At 38.8% G+C, this 12,027-nt stretch overlaps 1 protein-coding gene and 1 long non-coding RNA gene across 8 annotated transcripts in view; both read right to left on the bottom strand.

Annotated features, from left to right (window-relative positions):
- Positions 1 to 12,027, bottom strand: part of SNX25 (sorting nexin 25) — a 133,855-nt gene that overhangs the window by 74,087 nt on the left and 47,741 nt on the right. For all 7 annotated transcript variants that reach the window (XR_014141056.1, XM_081807672.1, XM_081807679.1 and 4 more), the window contains 2 exons: positions 6,485 to 6,657; positions 4,801 to 4,987 (listed from right to left, as the gene is read on the bottom strand). Coding sequence is in view for 6 of the 7 variants with exons in the window: in XM_081807672.1 (XP_081663798.1) it covers positions 4,801 to 4,987; positions 6,485 to 6,657 (360 nt within the window). In the remaining variant the exon portion in view is untranslated. The remainder of the gene's footprint in view (positions 1 to 4,800; positions 4,988 to 6,484; positions 6,658 to 12,027) is intronic.
- On the bottom strand, positions 6,664 to 12,020 carry LOC145717694 (uncharacterized). Its single transcript, XR_014141088.1, has 3 exons — positions 11,068 to 12,020; positions 10,146 to 11,001; positions 6,664 to 10,089 (listed from the first exon to the last, which is right to left on the bottom strand). It is a non-coding gene; the product is annotated as an uncharacterized LOC145717694 (long non-coding RNA).

Genomic DNA, 12,027 nt, shown 5'->3' with positions numbered 1-12,027 from the left:
ATAGGACATCTAGCCGAGACTTGAGATTGGTAGCAAGTGGAAGAATATTCCATTTAAAAGAGATTCTCAATTCTAGTTGCACGTTATAATCGCCTGGAGGGCGTTTAAAAACCACTGATGCTCGGGTTCCACTGCAGGCCAATTACATAAAAATCCCTGGGGGTGAAGCCTAGGCAAGTGTATTTCTCATGGAGGAGCAAATTGCTTCCATAGAGCACTTTGTGCAAACATGCCGAGGAATTACACACACAACACAGGCAACGGGGTATTCCTGGGCCATGATCCGCCTGCTCCCTCGTAGGAGGTTCTATAAGGGCAGAACCTTTAATTTCCCCTTTGTTTAATGTTTACTCCCACTCCCTCTTTCTCTTCAAAATAAAGGAACACACATCGCTTTCTCTAGTACAGCTGTAATCGTCCAGTCTCGACAACGGATGTGTCTTTGCTCTGACCTCTGGTTTGCCTTCCGGACAGTGGTCGCCACCCCACCACCCAGACGGGCGGTGGGAATCTGTTCAGTTGTCCTTTAATATCTTGCATCAACAGGACATTCAGATTTCTGGCTCCTGTCTCGTTGGCAGAGTGGATCACTGCTTCCACTAGAAGACGCTGGAAAATTCAAAATGTTATACCAGTCCAGCCACCACATCCTCACTTCCACATCTTGGATGCCAGAAAAGAAGAAAAAGGAAGTAGCTGCAAAGGACAGTGAGATATCCAGCTGTAATTTTTTTAAAGCCTGGGTGATTCTAATATATAGCCAAGGTCAAAAACCACTGGTTTAGTGTACGCGAAGGGAGCACTTCTAGCTCCATAATCGTACTGTCAAAGCAGCTCATGCTGACTCCGAAAAAAAACAGTTACAGAACTACAAATATGACCTTCAAGGCTTTTTTGGTTTGGTTGTTTGTTTTTAATGCATTCCAACCCAGCAGAGTTTAATGACTTTATTTCCTTTAGAAAATATGCATCTATCTCCCAAATATGTATGAAATAAAAGTGGATGGTTTCATCAACTGCTTAAGTCTAAATAAGACACATTCCTTGCTTAGGTGGCCTATCTTAAAATCTTACTGAGGGCAATTTGAAGATAGTGACCTAAAATGCTAATAAAGTCAGACAGTGGCATACTCTCATTGTACAAGAAAAACGGAATAGTTCAGACTATGGTGGAAGAAAGCCACTCCATTAGTGCGAGGCAGCTGATAAGCTTCGTCAGTGCTGGCTTTAGACGAGAGTCTGATAAAAAGCAATTTTGCCTGTCAGTAACAGTATGTAGGCCTGACCCTTGAATACGGAGCAATTTTTCTATCAGATAAACAATAAGTAGCCCAGTAACCAGATAATTTATGCAGCATCACTTTTTTTGAGCAAAAAGATCAACCTCTACCACTGCAGAGTTGTTCCTGGCAGCCTTTCTAGTTCAATCTGTGCAAGAAGCAGAGAATAAGGTTAGCCCTCAGATTACCCTAAGATACAATGAATAGGGACACTGCCCCCTGGATACAAGATATACCAGTACAATATCAAACAGAACTGCCTGAAATTTTATCTACAGCAAAGGCCAAGGAATGGTCTCACAGAGAAAATGCCCTTCACAGTATTTTCTCCCAAGCTTCTTTGCCAAGCTGTTGCGGGGACTATATATTCTTCAAGATTACCATGATCCCCCATAGCTTATGCTGACTAACGTATACGACTTCTTGTTATAAGAGAAATTTGCAGCCCTTCCAAAGGAAGTCATCAACATATTTCCCAAGATTACAAAATTGAAAGTTTATAAAGGGACAGAGGTCAGAAAGATAGGTCATTTAGTTGCATCAACTTAATTAAATCTGAAAATGTATTGTTTTCTGTCTAATAGAGTGGGCACTTTAAGAGTTTGATAATCTAATCACCAAAGTACCTCTCCAAGTGTCCTCCCCATGGACTCTATGAACTTTGTTGGAAAGAAAACCCAACAGTAACGTGGAGGACACAAAAGAGAACAGGAATATATGGAATAGGAATATATATGAGATGGGTGGTTAGGAAGAGATTAGGAATTTTCTGATAATACTACTGAAGATGCTCAATGATAACTCAAAAGGCATTCTTTAAAATGCAAACAACTCAAATTATCTGTCGACTGACAAAAGAATAAACAAAATGTGGTGTATTAATACAATGGAATATTATTCAGCCAAAAAAAGAAATGAAGTACTGATACATTCCACAACATGGATGACCTTGAAAATATTATGCTGAATATAAGAAGCCAGACACAAAAGGCCACATGTTGCACGATTCCATTTACATGAAACGTCCGTAACAGGCAAATCCACAGAGACAGAAAGTAGATTAGTGGTTGCCAAGGGCTGGCGTGGAGAAGGAATGGGGAGTGACTGCTAATGGGCACAGAGCTTCTTTTTAAAATGACGAAAATATTCTGGAATTAGAGGTAATGGCTGCACAGTCTGAATACACTAAAAACCACTGAATCATATACTTTAAAGTGGTGAATTTAATGGGGTGTAAGCCATATGTCTTTAGTTCAGCATTTCTACTGCCCCTTAAGCCTCTCTGTGCTCAACAGAGGGCCTGCCTCTCAGGACACCCAGTGTGTTAGACTTCAGTGTTGCCCTATTTATGACATCAAGAGGAAGTGATCTTACGGAAAGATTTAAGCGCTCATACCATTTTTATTTCATCATGTTTAAAGGGAAAAGCGTCAAATCAGGATACCTAGTGTCCTCTTTGGCCACTCAGGTGAAAGCAATCCAAAATGCCCCTACTGTGACAAAAGCAGGTTATCCAATTATCCTGGGGCTTTTGTTTTCTAAAGGTCAATTCTTACTGAGTTACTTCTTTACCTATCAGATGACGAACTGCCAATATTAAAATATCTATAGCATTTCAGATAGTCCTGAGCCTCTGACCAGTACGTTTTGAAAAAGATAAGCCATTAATTCTAATCAAGATTCATTCATCTCATACTACAGAACTGTGTTAGAGTACCAATGTTTGATCACTCAAAATAATGACTTCTGATTTCAAAAAAGTCTTTTGGTACCTTTTCGTTACACCACTATCTTTGTCAACATGTGTGCAGTGCTAGGATCTTTTGTTTGATACACAAAACAGAACACTCATTCATAAGTCTGGAAGTAGAATGAACACGGATTCAGTTAACTATCTGCCACTATTGATCCTAGATTGTTATCTTAGACTTCCTTGAAGTTACCAAGTGACCCACTTCTGACTGTATTGTGAAAGACTGCTTAACAGGGAAAAAGTACTTAGGAATGCAACGCCTCCTCAGTTTATCTACATGAGGTGCCATCTGTTCACAAGCAATGTCTTCAGAGAAAACCGTAATTGCACAGAGGGTGGTCATCACGTTACCAAGGTCACACCACATGCAGTACATCCAGAACAACAGGTACAGCAGCAGGCAGACAGAGCACTACTGGAGCACAGGTTTGAACAGCATCTCTAGAACCAGCACTTGGGGTGCGTGTGTTCACAGTTTGAAGGGGAAAAGGAGGCAACAAGGGTGTCCTGTCCTTGTGAGCTCTTTCACTCTCTATAGAATGACACTTTAAACTCCTTTTAAATTTCAAAGGAAGTCCTGATAAGGATAACCTTTGAGTGGGTATAACCTGTACACCCCAGATAACAAATCTGGGATACTGACTCTTGGGTTCTCTACACTCAAGGGTCACAATGATCAAAAAGGAATTTCTAGGTTCAGACACAGATGATTATAAATCTCTAATAAATGAGTACCATATAGCTTATTCAAGATTATGCATGGAAAGAGAAGCATAAATAAATCTCCAGAGATTACATCCCCTAAGAATTAAATTATCTGTAACCACAATCATACAAGTGAAGCCATCATTATACATTTGCAGGACCTAAATCAATACAGGACATGGTTTACAAGAACATGGTACCCTCTATAATGTCTACCTCTTACAATACTGTGTTATTCAGATTAGAAAACTAAGCAGCACAACTCACCTTAATGGCGACCCTAGTTCAGAGGCAAATATGACAAATCTAAAATCCTCAACGAGTTTAAAGACCCTTTCAGTCAATATTTTATTTTCCATCTGTAATTTATCAAAATTACTTACCAGAAGCAAAACGGACATATGGAGTTGCCTTTCTTCCCCATGTATTATTGTTTGGGGACATTAAAACTGAAGAGGAACCACAGAAACAGAAGCCTAGAAAATCCACAAACTATACATTGCTATATAATCATACTGTTTATGCATATACTATGAAAATAAAAAATAAATATACAAAAACAGACACACTTAACCCTAAGATATCTCAAGTACGATAAGGAAGATTCCATTCCCCTATCAAAGAGACTCCTAGGGTATATTTCAAATGTGTTTTCTCAAAATAATTAGTCAAGAACCCATGATTCCCAAACCTGGGCCTGCATTTTCTAAGAAAAATGAAGATCAATGCAATGTTCTATTATGTAATTTTAAAAATACACCATCTCCTTCCCATGGTTTTCTAAGTAAATATCTGAGCAGCTAAGTAGTTACTCCTACAACTAACAGCTTTCAATCTACTATAACCTAATTACTTGAAAAACAGGATACCTTGGGGAAAAAAAAAAAAAACACTAATTCCTCTGCGAAAGGAGAAACTGGATAAATTTAGTTGCCACTGAGTAGTAAGATTTATGGACCTCCTTTATTTCTGCCTCCCTGACAACCACATTTTTTTGGTACCTAACTAGGCAGAGGATGATAATTAGTAGCTACTGTCATGCTATAATTAAAGATCAAATACCTTAGTTGCTTCAAGAACTCAACATCGGAGTTGCTATTAATAAGCTTGATGAACTCTTCATAAGAAGGTGCATAGGTGTAGGCTCTCTTGTGATGTTCATTCATCTGTTCTCTACGCTCCAACTGGGCAAGTAGCATCTGGTTAATGTAATCTGGATTACTAAGTAAATCCACTACTGGCTTCAAGACTGTGGGAAGAAGAAGAAAGCACCACTGAGAAAGGTATTGTCCTTTAAAGGAATTGTTTTTCTTTTACAGAACTGAAACCACATTTGGGAAACGTTTTTAAACTACCCAAATGGGAAAAATACAAACAACTCAAATATTCAAAAATGCGTGTGCATGTACATACAGCTCCCTCTGGGGGGTATGCTACCAACTACGGCCACAATCAAGTCGTTGATTTAACAAACGAGTTAAGTTTAAAGGAATAATGAAAGAAAGTCATCTGCAACCCAGGTTCCTAACAAAGACATCAAAATTAAGTACACTGATTATTTTCCTTTTATCTATTTTTTTATAAGCCTCAATAGGTTTTGTCTGCCAAAAGATGAAAGTGAACGTTCTCCAAACTGGTGAATGCAGACCTCAAGGAAGAAGTTGTCAAAAAGTCAATAACACGACTACAAACTCATCCTACTAACTTTAGGTTAAAAGGTTCCCTTTTCAGGGTGCCTGGGGGGCTCAGCTGGTTAAGTATCAGAGTCTTGATTTGGGCTCAGGTCATAATCTCAGGGTCCTGGGATTAAGCCCGGCGTCAAGTCTGCTTGAGGATTCTCTCCCTCACCTTCTGTCCCTCCTCCCCACCACTTGCACACATGCATGCTCACATATCATACTCTCTTTCTCCAAAATAAATAAATAATCTTAAAAAAAAAAAGTTGCCTTTTCTGGGGTGCCTGGGTGGCTCAGTTGATTAGGCAACCAACTCTTGAGCTCAGCTGAGCTGTTGATCTCAGGGTTGTGAAGCCAAAAATAAAAAATAAAAATAAATTTAAAAATTCCCTTTTCTCTATATTTGGTATCCACTAATGACCACAGACAATAAATGAGACAATCAATCAATGCATATCAAATGCAATGTTATTTGAGATTTTGAGGTAAGAGAAATTTCTCTTAGGTCTTATTTTCTTCCATTTTTCATATTCTGGCCAAGCATCTCCCTCATTATACGTCCTTTAGTAATTACATTATACTGTGGTACAGTTCCTTTTTTGTTTATTCCAAGTTCACAAAATTACATATAGGCATTATCAATGAATCTTCTATCTTAAAAGTATTTTAAGTAAATGCACACTAGAGTTTGAGTACAGGTATTCTTTCATTGATGAATATATTATTGACCTGGATAATTCAAAAGCTACCCTAAAGGGATGCTTCCCTGTGAAGAACATAAGGACTAATTATCCTTTGTCAAAATAAACAACAGAATGGATTATGCATTTGGCAACATGTTACATAAAAAACTTGTTTATCATGGATGGCCAAATAATGCTGTCTTTGAGTGACACTTCACATTTGAAAATCTGAAAATATCTTAGCTCCCACATGTCCCATGATATACAAGGTCCGCATAGGTCTATATAAAGTGTTATCCACATTAGTATGTAGAACATTTGTTTGCATATCATTTGTTTGCATATTTGTTATCACATTAGTAATAAGAATTATTTATAAAAGTCTACCTTTTGTTGTGAGTATTTCTGCAAGCATTATATGTAAGCTGAGAGACTGGACATCCTTTGAGGGAAGGAGACAAAACACCAGAACCCGAGAACACATTTGTAGGAATCTCACTTCATCATATGAGTTCCTCAAGCATGTATGTAACACAAAAGGCCTTGGTTGTTCTTCATGTCTAAAAGAAATTAATGAAGAGAGGGAAGAGGAAGGAAAGAAATTTCTGGAAATAATTTGGTTATGTAACAAGTATAAAATATCTCAAATGGACAATACATGTAATAATTGTGTCCACTCCTCAAAAATGTCAATAGCTAATAATTTTCTCAATCACAGACTAATTTAGAAAAATGCTAATGCATGCCCTTTCAGGATTTCAAACCTTAAGTAGCATCAACAATTACACATAACTCCCAAATCACAGCAACAATCCAGAAAAGTATGAGTGTTTCTTTAACTGGATTATTTTTAAGTCCCCTAGATGTCTTCTTAAATGTGATCTACAGCTTCATTTTTCAAAAAAAACTTAAGAAAACATAACCAGGGTCACTAGACAGCTTTCCTGACTAAGTAATCATGGGATAAAAATGCTACGGGTTTTCTACTGAGGAGCGGGTCCATGACTTACTTGATGCTACAGAAATTGGTGGCAAATTGCCTTCTGTGAGGTTCCCAAGTATTTTCTAAAGAGTCTTGCCAACTGTGGTCACAGGCTTCCCTATCAGCACTGACCCTATCCTCATCCCAGGACCATTAATTTGGAGGATCTGAGTGAAGAGAAGTAGAAAGTAGAACTTTCTATACCTCCTTTTCCCACAGTACCTTGATAGGAGTAGTTCAAGAAAGACTGGGAAGTTCATTTTTCTAATACCTCCCAGATAAGAGACAACGTTTATGGACTTCTTATATTAACTAAATATAGTGCACCCAATCCTGGGCAAGGGGTGACACTATGCAGAGCAGAAGGAATCACACCAGGTGCTACACAGTAATGAAACAAATGCATATTAGTGCCTTTTACAACTAGCACCTCCGGAGTGTTGATGGCAATTTCTTTTTGCACTGGACAATGAAGACTAGTTTCCAGAGTAGGTACTCTAAAACAGAAAGATTTCCTCTTTGTCTTCTACGACAAGCAAGAAAAATTCAATACTAATATGAAAAGCCAACAAAAGAAACAGATTTTAAGAATAACCCTTTACATATATAGTGATATATGTTGACTCTTTAAAAATGGCATCTTCAGCTGGCTCAGTTGGTAGAACATGAGACTCTTGATTTGGGGGGCATGAGTTCAGGCCATTAGGGGCAGAGTTTACTTAAAAAAAACAACAAAAATAAAAAATAAGTAAATTTAAAATGGCATCTTCAATTATTTGAAATTCTAGCTATGCTGCCAGTTAGAGATGATCTTTTAGTATAGTAAGATCTAGATGATACTCGTCTCATCAAGCACTTTTAAGGATGAAACTTTACTTTAAAATAGGTAGTTGGTTAACAATTATTGGGGAAAGTTGGCCCCAAAAAACTAACGACAGAAGCTTCTTTCTATAATAACAAAATACCTCTCAAAGTATTCACAATCCCTTCTCTGTTCCAATGGAAGGCACACAAAAGGAGCCTGGCCATCAGACTTCTACAAGTTCATCTCCCTCCTAGAACTGAGTTAGGGAAAAACTTTCTGAGTGAGCATAAAAGGCCAGATATCTGGTCAGACGCACTCCATCTAAGGAAAAGGGAGAGGCCAATGCTTCCCTGGAATCCCTCTGCTCACTCCAAGCAGGATATTCCTATGATGGCTTCTAGTTCATGGACATCAAGTACTGCTTCAGAACCCGAGGAAAGATCCCGAGGCACATGGCTGCTTCTGAGTCAGGGGGTGTCCATGCACCTGCGTGCAGGCAGCACCCTCCTTCTGCCAGTGTGGATGGATCATTTGTTTACTCCAAGTCCTACTATTTGCATCTGGGTTCTCATTCCTAGTGAGCAAAAGGACATTCACCTCTTGTGAATTTCACATGTACAACAAGACTTAATCTTCCCACCTACACCGAGAAGCAGGTATCATCAGCAGCATTTCATAGATGAGAACATTGAGGATCTGAGTGGCTAGCGAACAGTCCAAAGTCGGAGGCAATAAATGGTAGAAATAACTCTCCTGTTCAGCCTGACTCTCAAGTCCAGACTCTATGCTACTCCATAATCAAAGACCGCAAAGATGAAAGGGGGGAAAAATTCAGAGATAAAGACAGAAAATATGAATAAAAAACATTATTTTTTCCCCTTAAACAGCATGCCTGTACTTGACTAGTAAATCAAACACATAGAGATTGTAAGAAGGAGACTATGAAATTAAAGATGCTACTGATCAAACAGCATAAAAAGAATCAGTTTTAGATTTTCCTGAAACATGCTGGAACAAGACAGATGGGACAAAGGAAGAGGAAGCAGAGGCAAGACTTAAATGTGATCTGGACTAGGTTTAAAGCAGCAACAGAATGTCAGCCTGGAAATAAACACAAGCTGACCGGAAAGCTGCCTCCACACCATTGCCTAACGGTCAACCACTGTATGTGTTGCTTTTATTAATGCAATTTATTATTCTCTTGTCTGACAGTGGCCAATTCAGTTGGGTGCTTCCCAGGCTGCCAAAGTCATTTTGCAGCCGATAGATATCCGCACACCGATGGAGATTTCTAGGGACGAGGGCACTATTTACCTGGGGCAGGCAACTGCAGACACAGCCATCAAACCTAGACACACTGTCTGCCAGTTTCATTGTGTGATTTGTAGAAGATAATGCATTAACAGATATTAGTTAGGGTTCACTTCTAGGGCATAATCATCTATATGCAAAACAATAGTAACCAACTGGCACTTTTTCAAGTATCTATAATCCCAGAGGACAGTGGTAGATTTTTTTTTCTTTAATAAGAATCATCAACTAGAGCTTCTAGGCATAGCCCAGATATCAGCAAAAATAAATCTACCGTTGGTATAAGAAAACTAGAAGCCCAGAGGGAAGGCATTTCTAAAATGAAATCAATTATCTGTTTCTATTATTGTGATGCTTTACCCATAATATCTTTATATTAGTCACAAAAGCAGTAATTTCAGAAGCTGGTAAATGTCTCCATGAAAAATATATGCTCATGTTCAAATTAGATCATCATGAAAATACTAAATTTCTCTAACCACTTGCTCTTCTCCCAAACCTAAATCCATCAGTCTTCTCACTGGAATAAAACATAAATTTAAAATACTGTCCTTCATTGAACCATAATTTAAATACTTTAAAATGAGCTTCCACTGAGTTCAAAAAAGTCTTGGACAGTACCTGGCAGGCAGAAGCAAGGAGCCCTTTATACAACAGATATTACAGCAAACCAGCAGGAGCTCCTAGGGGTTGCTGAACACTTGAAAAGAGCAGCTGAAGCTCTTGAGACATCAGGGTATGTATAACCCTAGAGTCCTCATTCTCTCCCTTTCCTTGTCAGTTCACACACTCCCTTCCTGGAAGTTGCTTTCTCTACCAACAACAGTTTTCAAAGGGTGGCGTGGGGATTCCTATGTGTAAGAAAAAATGTCACTTGTCTTTTCCACTCCTGTTCTCACCAGCAGAGTGGAGCGTCCAAGAGGCCACCTAATGTGTGCCTACACCATCACTCTACTGGCTAATGGGAAGTGGACTGTGTTCGTGCACTTTAAAAATGTCTTGGTTTTAACAGCTGACATGGTAAATATCGATAGTATAACAAGAGGTGAGGTGGTATACATTTAACAACTGGCTCCCCAAGGGGAAAAACAGCTGATGTGTAGCATTCGCCCACTGCACAGTGTAAATACTCCCACCATGGCCAATGACAAGCTAGCAAGGTGATATTCCTGATCTCAAAGTAAGGAAGGGATGTGCACAGTCAGCTCTTGCAAACGCAAACCAGTACAAGCTGGTTCTAGCACCCCACAAGATAGAACCCACATAAACAAGAGTGCTTTTGGGGGAGCCTGGCTGGGTCAGTCAGAAGAACATGCAACTCTTGATCTCGGGATTGTGAGTTTGAGCCCTACATTGGGTGTAGAGATTACTTAAAAACAAAACCTTAAAGAAAAAAAGTGCTTTTAGGTTTTCAACAACTTTAAAGAATACAGAGGGATCCTGAGACCAAAAAAAAAATCTGAGAACAATTGCTCTACAGTAATTTTTTTCAAATCATGGGTTGTGACCCACAAGGAATAAAATAAAATTTAGTTCATCTCAAATACCATTTTTAAAAAGATGTTAACACAAAAATACCAGTTATCACAGGTAATAAGAGTATTGTTTTATGAAACTGGGTCACAATATAAAATGTTTTTCTTACTATGGGTCACCGTTTTTAAATGCAAAACATTAGGGGCAGCAAACTGGAAAATATTAGGCACACAATGGCTCTGCACATTTTGATCTCATAAGCCTATGCGACACAGACTTTGGGAGAGAAAACAACTGATGGAAAGAGGCAATACAGCCAAGAACAGGGAGCTGCTGCTGCGCAAGGACATTCGGCAAGTAGCCCCACCGAGCAACAGCACAGGGCAGAACAGGGACTGCCCGCTGACAAACTCACTAGGTAGCACCTCTCAGAAGAGAATAGGAGTCACCACCTGCCCAATAAGGATGCCAATGCTTATCCATCCTCATTTGTATTTTTCAGATACCCACTCTCTCCCCTGAAAGTAGAGGTAGAAGAGTAGCAGTGAGAATAGGCCACGTTAACTGTAAGGAGCACCCCTCCTACTGAGTCCATATCCAAACAGGCAGAAGACTACTCCTTCCTTTCAGTAAGATGACTTTTATACGCAAGTTAGAAGTGCTGTAATTCAGCATTCTCACACTCACTCAGGAGTAGGACATACAATTAAGAGCCTACCAGCAAACCTCTAAACAAATCCTCTAAGGATTTGTTACAAGCTCAGAAATGGCCTTGAAGTCTTCCTTCCAAAGGCAGAGTCACCTCATAGGCACAGATCTTGTCAGTGGAACAGTACAAAGAGCAAACAAGCCTAAATATTCACAATTTTCATATTGAAACATTTCTAATTACAGCCACAAACCCCAATATTGAGTTCTTTTTAAAAGTCAATTTTCAGGATACGGTGATGCAACAGAGCTCTCAACAAAAAGAAATTCTAAACCTTACTAAACATTGTAAACTCATGGACACTTCACAGTATAAGACACTGTATTTAAATTTTCTACTTCTAGGTACTCATGATTCTATAAACAAGTTCATGACAGTGCTGGCTCGGTAAAATTCACTTCATTGTTTAAGTTTTTCACAAAATTAGAAGTCCATAAAGGGGTTTTCTATTAGAGAGTTATAAAAAAAATCTACTCTACCAGTACACTATAAATGTTCTCCCTCAATATATCTATATTTCAAGCCAAGTGCCAGCAAGAGGCAGAAAATTCTAGAGTTTTATCTTGACTTTGACCCCTTTCTGTATAAGAAAAATATTTTAATGTGGGAAAAAAAGTGGGGGAGGTTGTTCATGTTTGAACAGTTAC

This window comes from Leptonychotes weddellii, chromosome 2 (assembly GCF_054177405.1).
Source record: "Leptonychotes weddellii isolate Sample4059 chromosome 2, ASM5417740v2, whole genome shotgun sequence".
In the NCBI taxonomy this organism is placed as follows: domain Eukaryota; kingdom Metazoa; phylum Chordata; class Mammalia; order Carnivora; family Phocidae; genus Leptonychotes; species Leptonychotes weddellii.
Note: the sequence above shows the minus strand (reverse complement) of the source record. Positions and strands in the feature narration are given on the sequence as shown.